A 16,326-nucleotide genomic window follows, 5' to 3' on the forward strand; every position below is an offset into this window, starting at 1 on the left:
AGGCCGAGGTGGGTGGATCACCTGAGGTCAGGAGTTCAAGACCAGCCTGACCAAACACGAAGAAACGTCTCTACTAAAAATACAAAATTAGCTGGGCATGGTGGCACATGCCTGTAATCCCAGCTACTCAGGAGGCTGAGGCAGGAGAATCGCTTGAACCTGGGAGGCAGAGGTTGTGGTGAGCTGAGATTATGCCATTGCACTTCAGCCTGGGCAACAAGAGTGAAATTCTGTCTCAAAAAAAAAAAAAAAAAAAAAGGAATAGTCAGCGGCCAGGTGTGGTAGCTCATGCCTGTAATCCTAGCACTTTGGGAGGCTGAGGCAGGAGGATCGTTTAAGCCCTGGAGTTCAAGACCAGCCTGGGTAACATGGTGAAACCCTCTCTCTACAAAAAAATACAAAAATTAGCCAGGTGTGGTGGCTCACGCCTGTGGTCCCGGCTACTCAGGAGGCTAACGTGGGAGGATTGCTTGAGCCTGGGAGGTTGAGGCCACAGTGAGCTGAGATCGAGTCAGTGCATTCCAGCCTGGCAGATGTGAGACAGAGCTAGACCCTGTCTCAAAAGAAAAAAAAGCAATAGTCATACATCAGCTAATGACAGGGATGCATTCTGAGAAGTGTGTTAGGCAATTTCACTGCTATCCGTACACCATAGGGCGTCTTTACACAAACCCAAATGGGATAACCTACTACTACACACCTAGGCTATATGGTGTAGCTTATTGCTCCTGGTCTACAAACCTGTGCAGCACATTACTGTACTGAATACTGTAGGCAGTTGTAACACAATGGTAGGCATTTGTGTATCTAAACATAGAAAAGATGTAGTAAAAATTGGTGGGAGCAAGCCCCACAAAATCTTGCCATAAACTGGTCCCAAAATTGGCCATAAACAAAATCTCTGCAGCACTGTGATATGTCCCTAATGGCCCTAACACACAAGCTGGAAGGTTGTGAGTTTACCGGAATGAGGGCAAGGAACACCTGGTCTGCCCAGGGTGGAAAACCGCTTAAAGGCATTCTTTTTTTTTTTTTGAGATGGAGTCTCGCTCTGTCGCCCAGGCTGGAGTGCAGTGGCGCGATCTCTACTCACTGCAAGCTCCGCCTCCCAGGTTCACACCATTCTCCTGCCTCAGCCTCCCATGTAGCTGGGACTACAGGCGCCTGCCACCGCACCCAGCTAATTTTTATATTTTAAGTAGGGACGGCGTTTTACCGTGTTAGTCAGGATGGTCTCGATCTCCTGACCTTGTGATCCGCCCGTCTCGGCCTCCCAAAGTGCTGGGATTACAGGTGTGAGCCACCGCGCCCGGCCAAAGGCATTCTTAAGCCACAAACAATAGCATGAGCGATCTGTGTCTTCAAGGAGTGCTCCTGCTGCAGTTAACTAGCCCAATCTATTCATTTAATTTGGTCCATCCCTTCATCTCCCATAAGGGATACTTTTAGTTAATTTAGTATCTGTAGAACAATGCTAATGACTGGTTTGCTGTTAATAAATATGTGGGTAAATCGATGTTCAGGGCTCCCAGCTCTGAAGGCTGTGAGACCCCTGAATTCCCACTTCACACCTCTATATTTCAGTGTGTGTGTCTTTAATTCCTCTAGCACCGCTGGGTTAGGGTCTCCCCGACTGAGCTGGTCTCAGCAAATGGCGTCCATTCGTAGGGGCTCGTATCCAGGTCAAAGGGTCGCCGGAGCAATGGATGGAATGGAAAACTAGCTGGCGGACACCCGAGTACTCTTAAAGCAATCCCCGTGGTAAGAAGGAGAGCTCGGAAGCATCAGGGTAACAATGGGACAGGTATTGGGTCTGGTTCGTTCCACCTTGGAACTTTTTCACACTAATGAGGAGGAGGAAGGAGAGTATAGCGAAGTAACAGAAGAGGTTACAGAGCATGTTTATTTGTCAGCTAAAGCTAAAGCGGCAAAGGAAGGAGCGGTTCATTCCTACCCTTCTGCACCCCCTCATTATTATTTTGAAGAAAATGACCCTCCAGATTTTTCTTTTCCGGAGGACATTGGGCGAAAAGTAGTCACCCCAGTGACTATTCGAGCAGCGCCTCGAGCGACCACTCATAGTTCTATTCAGGCAGGAATTCAGCAAGCTAGACGAGAGGGTGATTTAGAGGCTTGGCAGTTCCCTGTTAGAATACACCCCCCAGATCAACATGGAAATATTATAGCTACATTTGAGCCTTTTCTTTTTAAATTACTCAAAGAATTAAAACAAGCAACAAATCAGTACGGACCAGGTTCTCCTTTTGTAATGGGACTGTTAAAGAATGTTGCTGTTTCCAGTCAGATGATTCCTACTGACTGGGACGCTCTTACTCAAGCTTGTCTAACTCCTGCTCAATTCTTACAATTTAAAACTTGGTGGGCAGATGAAGCTTCCATTCAGACTGCTCGCAATGCCCAGGCCCAACCTCAAATTAATATAACTGCAGACCAACTTTTGGGAGTCGGTGGCTGGGCTGGTTTAGATGCACAAGTGGTCATGCAGGATGAGGCCATAGAACAGCTTAGGGGAATGTGCGTTAGAGCTTGGGAAAAAAAATCACTTCAGGTGGGAAACAATACCCTTCCTTTAGTGCTATAAAACAGGGACCAAGGGAACTGTATGTTGATTTTATAGCTCGGTTACAGGAGTCTCTTAAAAAGATGATTGCAGATTCGGCTGCTCAGGATATAGTGTTGCAGTTATTAGCTTTCGACAACGCGAATCCCAATTGCCAGGCTGCTCTGCGACCTATCAGAGGGAAAGCACATGTAGTTGATTGTATCAAGGCCTGTGATGGTATTGGAGGTAGTCTGCATAAAGCTACTTTGTTGGCACAGGCAATGGCAGGACTGACAGTGGATAAAGGAAATACTCCATTTCCTGGAGCTCGTTTTAACTCGGGAAGCATGGTCATACTAAAAAAGAATGTAGATAAAATCAGCAAGTCAGGCCGCCAGATAGGGAAAAAAAGAAAACGATTGAGCCTGAAATATGTCCAAAATGTAAAAAAGGAAAACACTGGGCTAGTCAGTGTCATTCTAAGTTTGATAAAGAAGGGAACCCAATTTTGGGAAATGCCATGAGGGGCCCGTCCTGGGCCCCGCTCTAAACCAAGGCATTTCCAGCTCAGGCCATTGCCTCACCCCTGTACAATGTCTGTCCCCCGCCACAGCCGGTAGTGCCGCAGTAGATTTATATTGCACAAAAGCCGGGAGCCTTCTGCCTGGGGAACCCCCGCAAAAGGTCCCAACAGGAGTCTGTGGACCCTTGCCAGCAGGGACAATAGGATTACTTTTAGGAAGGTCTAGTTTGAGTCTAAAAGACGTACAAATACATACAGGAGTTACTGATTCAGATTATAATGGGGAAATTCAAACTGTTATATCTACTGCTGTTCCCTGGAAAGCACAGCCAGGAGCGCACACAGCACGGCTCCTGATTGTGCCGTATGTGGGAATGGGAAAAAGTGAAATTAAACGAACAGGAGGATTTGGAAGCACAAGTAAACAAAGCAAAGCAGCTTATTGGATAAATCAAATTAGATAAACATCCTACCTGGGAAATAACTATTCAGGGAAAGAAATCTAAAGGTTTGGTAGATACAGGAGCGGACATTTCAATCATTTCTCTACAGCACTGGCCGGCCACGTGGCCAATTCAACCCGCTCAATTTAACATAGTCGGAGTCGGTAAAGCCGCTGAAGTACATCAAAGTAGTTATATTTTGCATTGTGAGGGGCCCAACGGACAACCTGGTGCTATTCAACCAATTATAACTTCTGTACCTATGAATTTATGGGGAAGAGATTTATTACAACAATGGGGAGCACAAGTTCTAATTCCAGAACAATTACATAGCCCTCAAAGTCAACATACAATGCATCACATGGGGTATGTCCCTGGTATGGGACTAGAAAAAAATCTGCAAGGTTTGGAAGAGCCGCTTCAAGCGGAAAAACAAAGTTCCCGCCAAAGATTAGGAAATAATTTTTGATGGCGGCAATTGTTAAGCCTCCAGAACCTATACCTTTAAAATGGTTAACAGATAAGCCAATTTGGATAGAACAATGACTGCTAAGTAAAGAAAAACTGGACGCTTTAGAGAAATTAGTAGCTGAACAGTTAGAAAAATGGGCTCATGGCTCCAACATTTTCCCCGTGGAATTCTCTAGCTTTCGTAATTAAGAAAAAATCAGGCAAATGGAGAATGTTAACTGACTTAAGAGCCATCAATTCAGTTATACAACCTATGGGAGCATTACAGCCAGGATTGCCTTCTCCTATAATTACAAAAAATTGGCCTTTATTAGTCATAGATTTAAAAGACTGTTTCCTTACTATCCCTTTAGCTGAGCAAGACTGTGAACAGTTTGCATTTACAATTCCTGCAGTAAACAACCTGCAGCCTGCTAAGCTTATCATTGGAAAGTGTTGCCACAGTGCATGTTAAACAGTCTATTTGCCAGACTTATGTGGGGCAAGCAATTGAACCTACTGGTAAAATATTTTCACAGTGTTACATTATTCACTATATGGATGATATACTTTGTGCTGCCCCCACTCGAGAAATATTACTCCAATGTCAAGATCACTTGCAAAACTGGCTTTCTCGCGCTGGTTTAATTATACCTCCTGACAAAATTCAGACTATTCCTCCTTACTCCTACTTGGGGACCTTAGTAAATGACACTATCATTATGCCACAGAAAGTAACCATATGTAGGGATAAATTAAAAACATTAAATGATTTTCAAAAATTACTAGGGGATATTAATTGGATACGACCTGCTCTAGGCATTCCTACCTAGGCCATGAGTAATGTTTCCTATCCTTAGAGGAAATCCTAGTCTCACCAGCCCTCGGCAATTAACAAAGGAGGCGGAGGCAGAGTTACAACTGATTGAGAAGCAAGTCCATAAAGCTCAGATAGAGTAGATCCAGAGAAGACTCTGGATTTGCTAATTTTTTCAACTCAGCATTCACCTTCTGGTGTTATTGTCCAAGAACAGGAGGACTTAGTAGAGTGGCTTTTTCTTCCACATACTANAAACTTCTTATTCTGGCTCAAAAAGTGAAGTTTTTCAGACGCCCTATACTTCAGCTCAAAAAGCGGAGCTTGTAGCTGTAACTGAGGTATTGACTGTTTTTGATATGCCTATTAATGTGATTTCTGCTTCTTCATATGTGGTTCATTCCACACAGTTAACTGAAAATTCTCAGTTACGATTTTATACAGATGAACAACTCATGACTTTATTTACCCAATGCAAACAGCAGTTAGAAGTAGAACGCACCCTTTTTACATCACTCACATCAGGGCTCATACACCTCTTCCAGGACCTTTGACTGAAGGAAATCAAACAGCTGATCGCCTTATTGCTACTGCAATATCTAACGCCAGATACTTTCACAGTTTACCCATGTTAATGCCTCTGGTCTCAAACGCAGATACAGCATTACCTGGAAAGAAGCTAAAGCTATTATTCAGCAATGCCCAACTTGCCAAATGGTACATTCCTCATCTTTTACAAGATGAGTTAATCCTCGAGGACTGGAACCTAACTCTATTTGGCAAATGGACGTCACACATGTTCCCTCCTTTGGGAGACTAGCTTACGTACATGTATGCGTGGACACCTTTTCTCACTTTGTCTGGGTTACATACCAAACAGGAGAGCCTTCTGCTTGTGTTAAATGTCATCTTTTGCAATGTTCTGCAGTGATGGGCATTCCAACTTCTGCCTGTTTTAAGATAATGCCCCAGGCTATACTAGCCAAACTCTAGCTACATTTTTCTCTATGTGGAATATTAAACACATTACTGGTATCCCATACAATTCTCAAGGACAAGCCATAGTGTAAAGAATGAATCTCTTCCTAGAACAGCAGTTGCAAAAGCAGAAAGGGAGAAACAATGATGGAACCCCACGATGCAACTGAACCTAGCATTATTAACTTTGAATTGTTTGAGCCTTCCCAAAGGCCAGATGTTATCAGCAGCTGAACAGCATCTACAGAAACCAGCTGCAAAGACAGAAACAGAACTGATTGGGTGGAGAGATCCGATAACAAAAAGTTGGGAAACAGGTAAAGTAATAACTTGGGGTAGAGGTTATGCTTGTATTTCTCCAGGCCGGAAACCATCAAGACACCTAAAACTTTATCATGAGCTAGATGCCGAGGAAGAGACTCCGGGAGGATCCCGAGGACCCCCGGTTGCAGCCATGTTGAGGCTGACGCTGAGGAGGACCCAAACTGTCAAGAGCAACACCTGTCGAACACAGCCACCCACCTGGGGACAGATCAAGAAGTTGTCACAGATGGCAGAAGAAAACCTGAGGAAAGCAGGACAACCAGTCACAATGAATAATTTAATGGTAGCTATGTAGAGGTTATCACCACTGCCGTGAGTATTCCTTCAATAAGGGCTGGCAATAATGCCTGGATGCAATCACTCTGACAGTTACACATGCTTTCTGATCTCACTATTTACCATAATAAATCTGCTCCTAAAATTGGGGCACACCACCCTCAAAAACCTATTTGTAAACAGGATTGGACCCAGTTAGAAAAAAATGAACGTACTTGTTTAGGAAGATTGCTTTGCAGAACAGGCAGAGGTGCTGCACAATTTCTACGGAATCGTTATTAATTGGTCCCCTAAGGGGATGTTTAGCTTGAATCCAACCTCTCAGTCTGCGTGCCATGGCCATACTATGTTCAGATGATCTGAACAAAATGGTCAGATGGTAGAAATGATATGAAGTACGGCAAAAGTTCCTGTTATCTGGAACCATGGCGGTATAGTGGCACCTTAACCTCAAATGATATGGCCCGCTCTAGGAGCTAAACATAAGAATTTGTGGAAACTATTAATGCCTTAAAAAGACCAAAATTTGGGAAAGAATAAAAACACATCTAGAAGGACACTCTACAAACTTGTTTTGGATATAGCAAAATTAAAAGAACAAATATTTAAAGTATCCCAGCCACACCTGACCTTAATGCCAGGAACTGGAGTGCTTAAAGGAGCTGCAGACAGATTAGCAGCTAGTAATCCATTTAAATGGATAAAAACACTTGGAAGCTCTGTGATTTCTATGATGACTGTGCTTTTAACCTATGTTGTTTTCTTGTCTGTAGATGTGGATCCTGACTCCTGTGAGAAGTAGCTCACCGTGACAAAGCTGCCCTTGCTTTTAGCTCTTTGCAAATCAAAGAAAGAAGACATGTTGGAAGCAAGCCCCCCCAAAATCTGGCCATAAACAAAATCTCTGCAGCACTGTGACATGTTCATAATGGCCCTAACACCCAAGCTGGAAGGTTGTGGGTTTATGGGAATGAAGGCAAGGAACACCTGGCCTGCCAAGGGGGGAAAACCGCTTAAAGGCGTTCTTAAGCCACCAACAATAGCATGAGTGATCTGTGTCTTCAGGGCGTGTTCCTGCTGCAGTTAACTAACCCAACCTATTCATTTAATTCAGTCCATCCCTTCATCTCCCATAAGGGATACTTTTAGTTTATTTAATAGCTATAGAAACAATGCTAATGACTGGTTATTAACTGCTCATTGCTGTTAATAAATATGTGGGTATATCTCTGTTCGGGGCTCTCAGCACTGAAGGCTATGCTACCGCTGACTTCCCACTTCACACCTCTATATTTCAGTGTGTGTCTTTAATTCCTCTAGCACCGCTGGGTTAGGGTCTTCCTGAATGAGCTGATCTTGGCAAAAAATATTATATATATATATATACATACATATATATTTTTGAGATGGAGTCTCACTCTGTCAACAGGCTGAAGTACAGTGGCATGATCTCAGCTAACTGCAACCTCCGCCTCCCAGGTTTAAGCAATTCTCCTGCCTCAGCCTCCCAAGTAGCTGGGACTACAGGCGCACCCCGCCACACCTGGTTAATTTTTTGTATCTTAGTAGAGACAGGGTTTCACCATGTCACCCAGGCTGGTTTCAAACTCCCTTGACCTCCCAAAGTGCTGGGATAACAGGCATGAGTCACCACATCCGGCCACAATATTATAATCTTATGGGACCATCATCATATATGCCAGTTTATGACTGAAACATCATTGTGTGGCACATGACCACTTTGATTTTTTAAAAATGTCAACTGTAGTTATTTTAACAGGGAGATATAGACCATTTTTGTTTTCCTCTTCCTTTCAGTATATAAAAACTAACAAATCACTGTTTCTCAAAACACTCCTGCCTTCAAGGGGCTCAGTCCAGAAGGGGTGATGAGGGGTGATGATTAAAGTCAGGCAATCCAGTGTGGTTAAGAGCACAGAGCCTGGAGCCAGACTGCCCGGGGTCAAGGTCTACCTCTACCACTCAGTAGCTGTACCACAGAGGAGTTGCTGCAACTCTAAGCTGCTTCAGCTTTCATCTGTAGACTGGGAATAACAATAGCGCCCAGCTTATGAAGTTACTGTGACCAATCAAATGAGGATCACAGGTGCTGAGTGTGATAAGAAGTCATGCACATCAAGTGCTGAACACACATGCAAGCAGCACAGGCCCCTGTAAATGTCAGCCCTGCAGAGCTCTAAAGAATCCCAGAGGAAAATGACCTCCACACAGTGGGCAGAGCAAGCAGGATATGCAAAGGCAGGGAACTGGGGCACCATGAAAAAGTAAAGGGGAATGGATCAGCCTGGAGATCAGAGTGCAAAGAGGGATACAGTTATGTCTGGGAGGCTGGTTGGGGGCCACGCCCCAACCCCTGAAATCAGATCTTCAGTCTAAGGCAAGGCCTTCCAGGGAGAAAGCATCAGAACCCTCCAGGCAAGATTAGGTGAGGGCCTGAATGAAGGCAAAGGTGGTCAGGCAGGGACAGATTTGGAGGGGGAAGAAAGAACACAGATATGAATGACTGGCTGCATATGGGAAGGGGGGAAAAAAGGACAGAAAAGGGGAGAGAGGTAGGCAGGTGTCAGTAATGGAATCAGATCTGGCTGGACAACTGGGCAGATGGTGGTGCTTTTTGCTGCTAGGGAATACAGAGGAGCAAGTTTAGTAAAGCATGGATGAGAAAAGGAGAAACTTCGTTGGGAAAATGTTGAATTTGGCATGTTTATGGGGCAGTAGTAAGAAGGCACTCTATAGATTAGGAGAGACACTGGGCTGGAGATACGCAATTTGGCTTTAATGACCAAGCTACTTTAACAACTGTTTACTTTCAGACCAAACCATGATTAAAGATTACCAAAATACTGGGGAGGAGCAACACTGGCAGTAAACCTCCTTAAGGGATAGAGATTAGCAATTACTCTCACCCATACTTCTTACATACCCAGATCATCACATCTTAGCAATCCATACCAGTCAGATCTTAGGTCACTCATAAAAAATATTAGCTGGGTGTGGTGGCAGGCAACTGTAATCCTAGCTACTTGGGAGGCTGAGGCAGGAGAATTGCTTAAACCCAGGAGGCGGAGGTTACAGTGAGCTGAGATCGTGCCACTGCACTCCAGCCTGGGCGACAGAGTGAGACTCCATCTCAAAAAACAAGTGCTCAACCTAGTACCCATACAAGGTAGGGGTTGAATATATGTGTGCATTTCTGATACCCCGTTACCTACTGCTGATACAACAGAAGCTATTGTCAGGTTACCTCCGCTAAGCCCTTGCCTTCGATTATTGAAGCATTTATTCTATAATTTTTCCCCCACCCAATGTCTCTCCCATTTGCCAGGGATGAACTCACCCCTGGCTCCTCTCCTTTCCCCACCCCATCTCTCCCTCCTCCACTCTGTGGCTCTCCATCAAGCCTTCATCTCTAGTCTATCACGGTTCTCCTGGAGAAGGATGATAGTGGCTCATGCCCGAGGGGCAGCAGTGGCGAATGAGAAGCAGTAGGACCAGGGTGTTTTGGGAGGCAGAGTTGATGGGATTTACTGATGGAATGGAGGATTCAAGGCTGACTTTTAGGTCTCTATTTCCACAACCAGGTATCGAAGTGCTTCAGTAAAAGAAGGGGAAGAAGGGAGGTAGCAGATGGGGGAAGATGCAGGGAGGGGAGCCACGGGTTTGGTCGTGTTGGGTATCTGCAATTAGGCCTCGGGGTTAATAATGATCATTGATAGGCCAGGTGTGGCGGCTTATGCCTATAATCCTAACACTTTGGAGGCTGAGGAGGGCGAATCACTTGAGATCAGGAGTTCAAAACCAGCCTGGCCAACATGGTGAAACCCCGTCTCTACTAAAAAATACAAAAAAATTAGCTGGGTGTGGTGGCAGGCGCCTACAATCCCAGCTACTCGGGAGGCTGAGGCAGAATCGCTTAAACTCAGGAGGCAGAGGTTGCAGTGAGCCGAAATCGCACCACTGCACTCCAGCCTGGGTGACAGAGCGAGACTCCATCTGAAAAAACAAATAAAACAACCCAATAACAAAACAAAAACGATCACTGATAGTATTCTCATGGGCAAATTAAATTCGTGATTGAGTGGAATTGTGTTTTCTATATGCTCCCAAATTTCTTGGAAGCCAGAAACATGCCTCATTCATCACTTGTTAAGTGAGTGGTACCCAGGGACTTGTATCTTGTAGACACCAAGTTCATGCCTACAGCACCAACTGCGTTCAGTCACAAGTTGGCCAGCTGCTTTCCTCATACACAACTCATTACTCCTGTAATTTGTCCAAATTCTTTGGAAACCCTTATAACAGGCCTAAGGGAATATAAAAGTTATTTTATAACTGGATTTTCCAGGACCAAACACAGCAGAGACTCCTAGAATTCTTTACATTGTTTTTATAGTGTTAAAAAAAATAAAAAGAAAGAAAGAAAAGAAAACAAAACATACCCTATCAATGGCACTGCCCTTCTTCTGAGCATAAGAGCCCCAGAGCAAGAAAACAAGGCCATTTGAGTTCTGATTTAGCCAGGACACAACTGCATCGGTGAATTGCTCCCAGCCTCTCTCCTTATGAGAGTTGGCTTGATGGGCCCGAACCGTGAGGACAGCATTGAGTAGGAGAACACCTACACACATGAGAGAAATAGGTTAAATGTAGGCTCAGGCAAATCAGCCCAATACCCAGCAACAGGCGCTAAATCAATGATGAAACCAGGGCTTGATGGGATCCAGTGTAGCAGAATGAAATAGGCCATAAGGCCAGCGCACCCTCTGGGCAGGATTAGAGAGAGTTTTATTCTCATAGCTGCCTTTTCGGCTTCTTCCAAGTTTACTACAGTGAACATGCCTTATATCCCTCATCACGATGGATTGTCCTAAAAAATATCTTAAGTGATGTTAAATAATCTGAGAACACAAAAAGACAAAATGTTTCATAGAAATGAAAATCAAATTGCAAGAAACCAAAGAGTAAACATTCTTTCCTTATCCTGGTTGTAGACAATTTGTTTAAAAAAAAAAAAAAAGGCACATAAGCAGAAAAAAATGCATCTGTAAAGAAATAATAAGAAAGAAAAAAACATGAAAAAAATTAAAAGAAAAAGAAAAATCTCCTAGATCGGTATTAACAATCCAAATGTCAAAATGAGCAGACTGCAGCCACCTTCAGAGCAGTCAAAAGTGAAGTGGATAAATTTAAAATATTAACAAGGAACAAACCTTTGTCTTGTAAACTGTAATTAACATACAAGTGGACAGGCACTGTGGCTCATGCCTATAATAACAGCCCCTGGAAGGACCTCAAGGACAGGAGTTCAAGATTAGCTTGGGCAACATAGTGAGATTCCATCTCTACAAAATAAAATAAAAATCAGCCGGGCATGGCCAGGCGTGGTGGCTCACACCTGTAATCCCAGCAATTTGGGAGGCCAAGACGGGTGGATCACCTGAGGTCAGGAGTTTGAGACCAGCCTGACCAACATGGAGAAACACCGTCTCTGCTAAGAATATAAAATTAGCCAGGCGTAGTGGTGCATGCCTGTAATCCCAGCTACTTGGGAGGCTGTGGCAGAATTCCTTGAACCCAGGAGGCAGAGGTTACGGTGAACCAAGATTGTGCCATTGCACTCCAGCCTGGGCAACAAGAGGAAAACTCCATCTCAAAAAAAAAAAAAAAAAATTTCAGCTGGGCATAGTGGTGTGCTCCTGGCTCCTGTGGTCCCAGTTACCTGGGAGGCTGAGGTGGGAGGATCACTTGAGCCTGGGAGGTTAAGGCTACAGTGAGCCATGATCACACCACTGTACTTCAGCCTGGGTGACAGAGTGAGACCCTGTCTCAAAAACAGAAGAAAGAAAAAGAAAGGAAGGAAAGAAGGACAGAAGGAAGGAAGGATGGAAGGAAGGACGGAAGGACGGAAAGACGGAAGGAAGGAAGGAAGGAAGGAAGGAAGGAAGGAAGGAAGGAAGGAAGGAAGGGGAAGGGAAGGGAGGAAGGAAGGAAGACAGACAGACAGAAAGACAGAAAGAAAGAAAGAAAGAAAAAGAAAGAAAGAAAACTGGCTGCAGGATAAAACAGATTTTTTTTTTTTTTTTGAGATGGAGTCTTGCTCTGTAGTCCAGGTTGGGATGCAGTGGTGCGATCTCGGCTCACTGCAACCTCCACCTCCAGGGTTCAAGCAATTCTCTGCCTCAGCCTCACGAGTAGCTGGGATTACAGGCGCTCACCACCATGCCTGGCTAATTTTTGTATTTTTAGTAGAGACGAGGTTGTACCATATTGGCCAGGCTGGTCTTGAACTCTTGACCTCATGATCCACCCGCCTCGGCCTCCCAAAGTGCTGGGATTACAGATGTGATCCAACGCACCCGGCCAAAACAGACTTTTTCACATCTATAAATTAGTCATTTAATTCGCATTCTCTAGTTCTTTATTAAAACTCTTTAAAAATATAAACAAGCAAGACAGAAAAGACTGTCAGTATCAGTCTAAAAAACATATAGCAGGCTGGGCGTGGTGGCTCATGCCTGTAATCCCAGCACCTTGGGAAGCCGAGGCGGGCGGATCACCTGAGGTCAGGAGTTCGAGACCAGCCTGGCCAACATAGTGAAACCCTGTCTCTACTAAAAATACATGACAAAATTAGCCAGGTATGGTGGCTCATGCCTGTGGTCCCAGCTACTCGGGAGGCTGAGGCATGAGAATCACCTGAACCTGGGAGGCAGAGGTTGCAGTAAGCTGAGATGCACCACTGCACTCTAGCCTGGGCAACAGTGAGACTCAGTCTCAAAAAAAATCTAGCAGTGGCTGGCTTACCTTGCTTGGCCCATCCAGATAAATCTCCATGGCCAGGATGAACAAAATCCTCTATGTCTGTAGATAGCTCTTTATAAATGTTCTCCAAACTGAAAGCAAGTCACAAGAAAAACAAAAAACAGAATCTTAAGCATGATTTTGAAAGCTTAGTAATGTCTAAGACATATGTGAAAGAGTTGGAGGTTATAGCCAGCCCCGGAAAGGACACTGGTACATAGGGCACCCATTAATGAGATCAACAATGCTAGTCCTCCTTCTAACAGGTGAATCTGCCAAAGACCTTTACTTTAGTCTGTGCTTGGATTTAACAGCACTCTGGAAAACCTAAGTAAATCAACCCAGCAGTTATAACCCAGACCCCCACTGTTGCTCAGGGACAGTTTTCTGTCCTTAGCATATTTATTATATTATATACCAAATCCTCCAAAGCAGTGGTTCTTTTTTTTTTTTTTTTTTTGAGACAGAGTCTTGCTCTGTCGCCCAGGCTAGAGTGGTGCAGTAGCAGGATCTCAGCTCACTGCAACCTCTGCCTCCCAGAATCCAGTGATTCTCCTGCCTCAGCCTCCTGAGTAGCTGGGATTACAGGCACCGGCCACCGCATCTAGCTAATTTTTTTATTTTTAGTAGAAACAGAGTTTCACCATCTTGGCCAGGCTGGTCTCGAACTCCTGACCTCGTGATCCACCCGCCTTGGTCTCCCAAAGTGCTGGGATTACAGGCATGAGCCACCGCACCCGGCCCAAAGCAGTGGTTCTTAACTGGGGTGATTTTGCCACCCCCCAAGGGACTTTTGGCAATGTCTGCACATTTTTCATTGTCACAAGTTGGGGGTTGCTCCTGGCATCCAGTGGTAAAGGCCAGGGATGTGGCACAAGATCCTGCAATAGCACAGGACTCCTCTCCTCCTCCACAACAAAGAATGACCCAGCCCCAAGTGTCAATGGTGCTGAGGTTGAAATCCTCCTTAAAGGCTAGTGAACAGTGCCCCAGATAGTCCCACTTGTAATATGCTAAGTACATATCTGAAAGGAATCACGTCTGGACTGCAGTCACCTGTAAAGCAACTGTACCTGGGCGGAGGCGGAACAGGCCTTTGAACACTAAAGCAGAGCCCGTGAGCTTGATTAGGTCCATGATATGGATCCTGTCCCAGGATGACAACCTTCACCTGTGAACCATCAGGGGTCAGGAATTAAACGATACTGTAATGTAAGCAGCACAGACCTTGCCTCAAACAAACATAAACAAAACAAAACACTTCTATGGCATAGATCGCTAATAGAAGAGTTGCTGGTCAAAGGATGAGCGTATTTTAAACTTGCAAAGATATGTACCTAGCTGCTTTTTAAATGTTTTGAGACTGGGTTTTGCTCTGTTGCTCAGGCTGAAGTGCAGTGGTGCGATCACAGCTCATGGCAACCTCACCCTCCTGGGCTCAAGTGGTCCTCCCACCTGAGCCTCCAGAGTAGCTGGGACCACAGGACTGCACCACTATGTTCACCTAATTTTTAAAAAAATTTTTTTGTAGAGACAGGGCCTCCCTTATATTGCTGAGGCTGGTCTCAAACTCCTGAGATCAAGGGATCCTCCCTCCTCGGCCTCCCAAAATGCTGGGATTACAGGCATGAGCCACTGTGCCTGGCCCCCAGTTACTTTTCAACGAATTAAAGCAATTCAGGGCCGGGAACGGTGGCTTATGCCTGTAATCCCAGCACTTTGGGAGGTCGAGGCAGGCAGATCACAAGGTCAAGATATTGAAACCATCTGGCCAACAAGGTGAACCCCCATCTCTACTAAAAATACAAAAATTAGCTGGGTGTGGTGGCACGCACCTGTAGTCCCAGCTACTTGGGAGGCTGAGGCAGGAGAATCGCTTGAACCCAGGAGGCGGAGGGTGCAGTAAGCCATCACACCAGTGCGCCTCCACAGCTGACGTACTCTATCCTTCAGAATCCAGCTCCAGATGTTCCCATGACCAGGAGGCTTTTGGGGACCTTTTGTCCCTCCCCTTGGCGTTCACACCATGTCAACTTACTCTCGTGTGAAACAGCTCTCCCAGTGCTGGGCTGTCAAGAAGCCCTGCGGGCCCATCTGATCCTCGTAGGTTTGAAACTGGTTTCTGAGCATTCCCTCAAAATATTCCCGTTAAGTATTCCCTGTTTATTCAGAATAGGGCATTCAAACAAGAAGCAAACTAGTATTGATCTTAACAGGATTTAATTTAGCTTCAAAACCAAAGAGCTAGATTCTAAATTCTTACTCTAAAATTAAACTTATGAGATGTTCTCAGTATTAGCTGTGGCTGCCTTATCGAGATGGTTTATTCACCTATTTCACTTCTATGTCATTTCACAGATATTCACTAAATCACAAGATTCTTGCCCCAGTTTACAAAATGGGGGAGGAAAATGGGTAAGAAACTAAAAGTCCAGTGTCAGCAGGTGCTAAATGCATCGTAGCGGCTCAGAGGAAAACCGGATCAGAGGTAGCAGGCAACAGACTTCAAGGAAGTGCCACAGAGGTATCCACTTGATTTTTAAGAGACAGAAGTGGGAAGGGGTTTGCCACACTGTCCAACTCTGGAGTGGGAGAGTGGAAGGTGGAGGTAAGGCTGAGTGGTAGGACGTGGCCCTATTTAAAGAGGGCTGCTCTGCTTTCATAGTTCAACAGTGAGGAGCCACAGTTTTTTGTTTTTGTTTTTTGAGACAAGGTCTGCCTCTATTGCCTAGGCTGGAGTGCAGTGGTGTGATCTCAGCTCACTGCAACCTCTGCCTCCTGGGCTCACGCGATTCTCCCACCTCAGCCTCCCAAGTAGCTGGGATTACAGGCATGCACCACCATGCCTAGCTAATTTTGTTTTTTTAGGAGACACCAGGTTTCATTGGCCAGGCTGGTCTTGAACTCCCGATCTCAAATGATCCTCCCACTTTGGCCTCCCAAAGTGCTGGGATTACAGGCATGAGCCACCGTGCCCAGCCCCACGGACTTTTGAACACGAGATGGATGAGAGCCGCCAACCAGCAACTGTTATACAAGACAAAATAAAGCAAAGGGATCTGTTAACAGAACCACAAAACTATTCAGGCCAGAAAGTCAAGAGCTTGAAAGTGCTAACTATAAGGCAGTG

At 45.0% G+C, this 16,326-nt stretch overlaps 1 protein-coding gene across 1 annotated transcript in view; it reads right to left on the reverse strand.

Moving 5' to 3' along the window:
- The window catches only part of UNG (uracil DNA glycosylase), a 37,707-nt gene that overhangs the window by 19,325 nt on the left and 2,056 nt on the right, over window positions 1-16,326 (reverse strand). Inside the window, exons 4-6 of the mRNA XM_017879759.1 lie at window positions 14,270-14,367; window positions 13,200-13,288; window positions 10,835-11,013 (exon numbers count right to left, since the gene is read on the reverse strand). Coding sequence (XP_017735248.1) covers window positions 10,835-11,013; window positions 13,200-13,288; window positions 14,270-14,367 — 366 coding nt within the window. The remainder of the gene's footprint in view (window positions 1-10,834; window positions 11,014-13,199; window positions 13,289-14,269; window positions 14,368-16,326) is intronic.

This window comes from Rhinopithecus bieti, unplaced genomic scaffold (genome assembly GCF_001698545.2).
Source record: "Rhinopithecus bieti isolate Rb0 unplaced genomic scaffold, ASM169854v2 scaffold_11933, whole genome shotgun sequence".
NCBI lineage: Eukaryota > Metazoa > Chordata > Mammalia > Primates > Cercopithecidae > Rhinopithecus > Rhinopithecus bieti.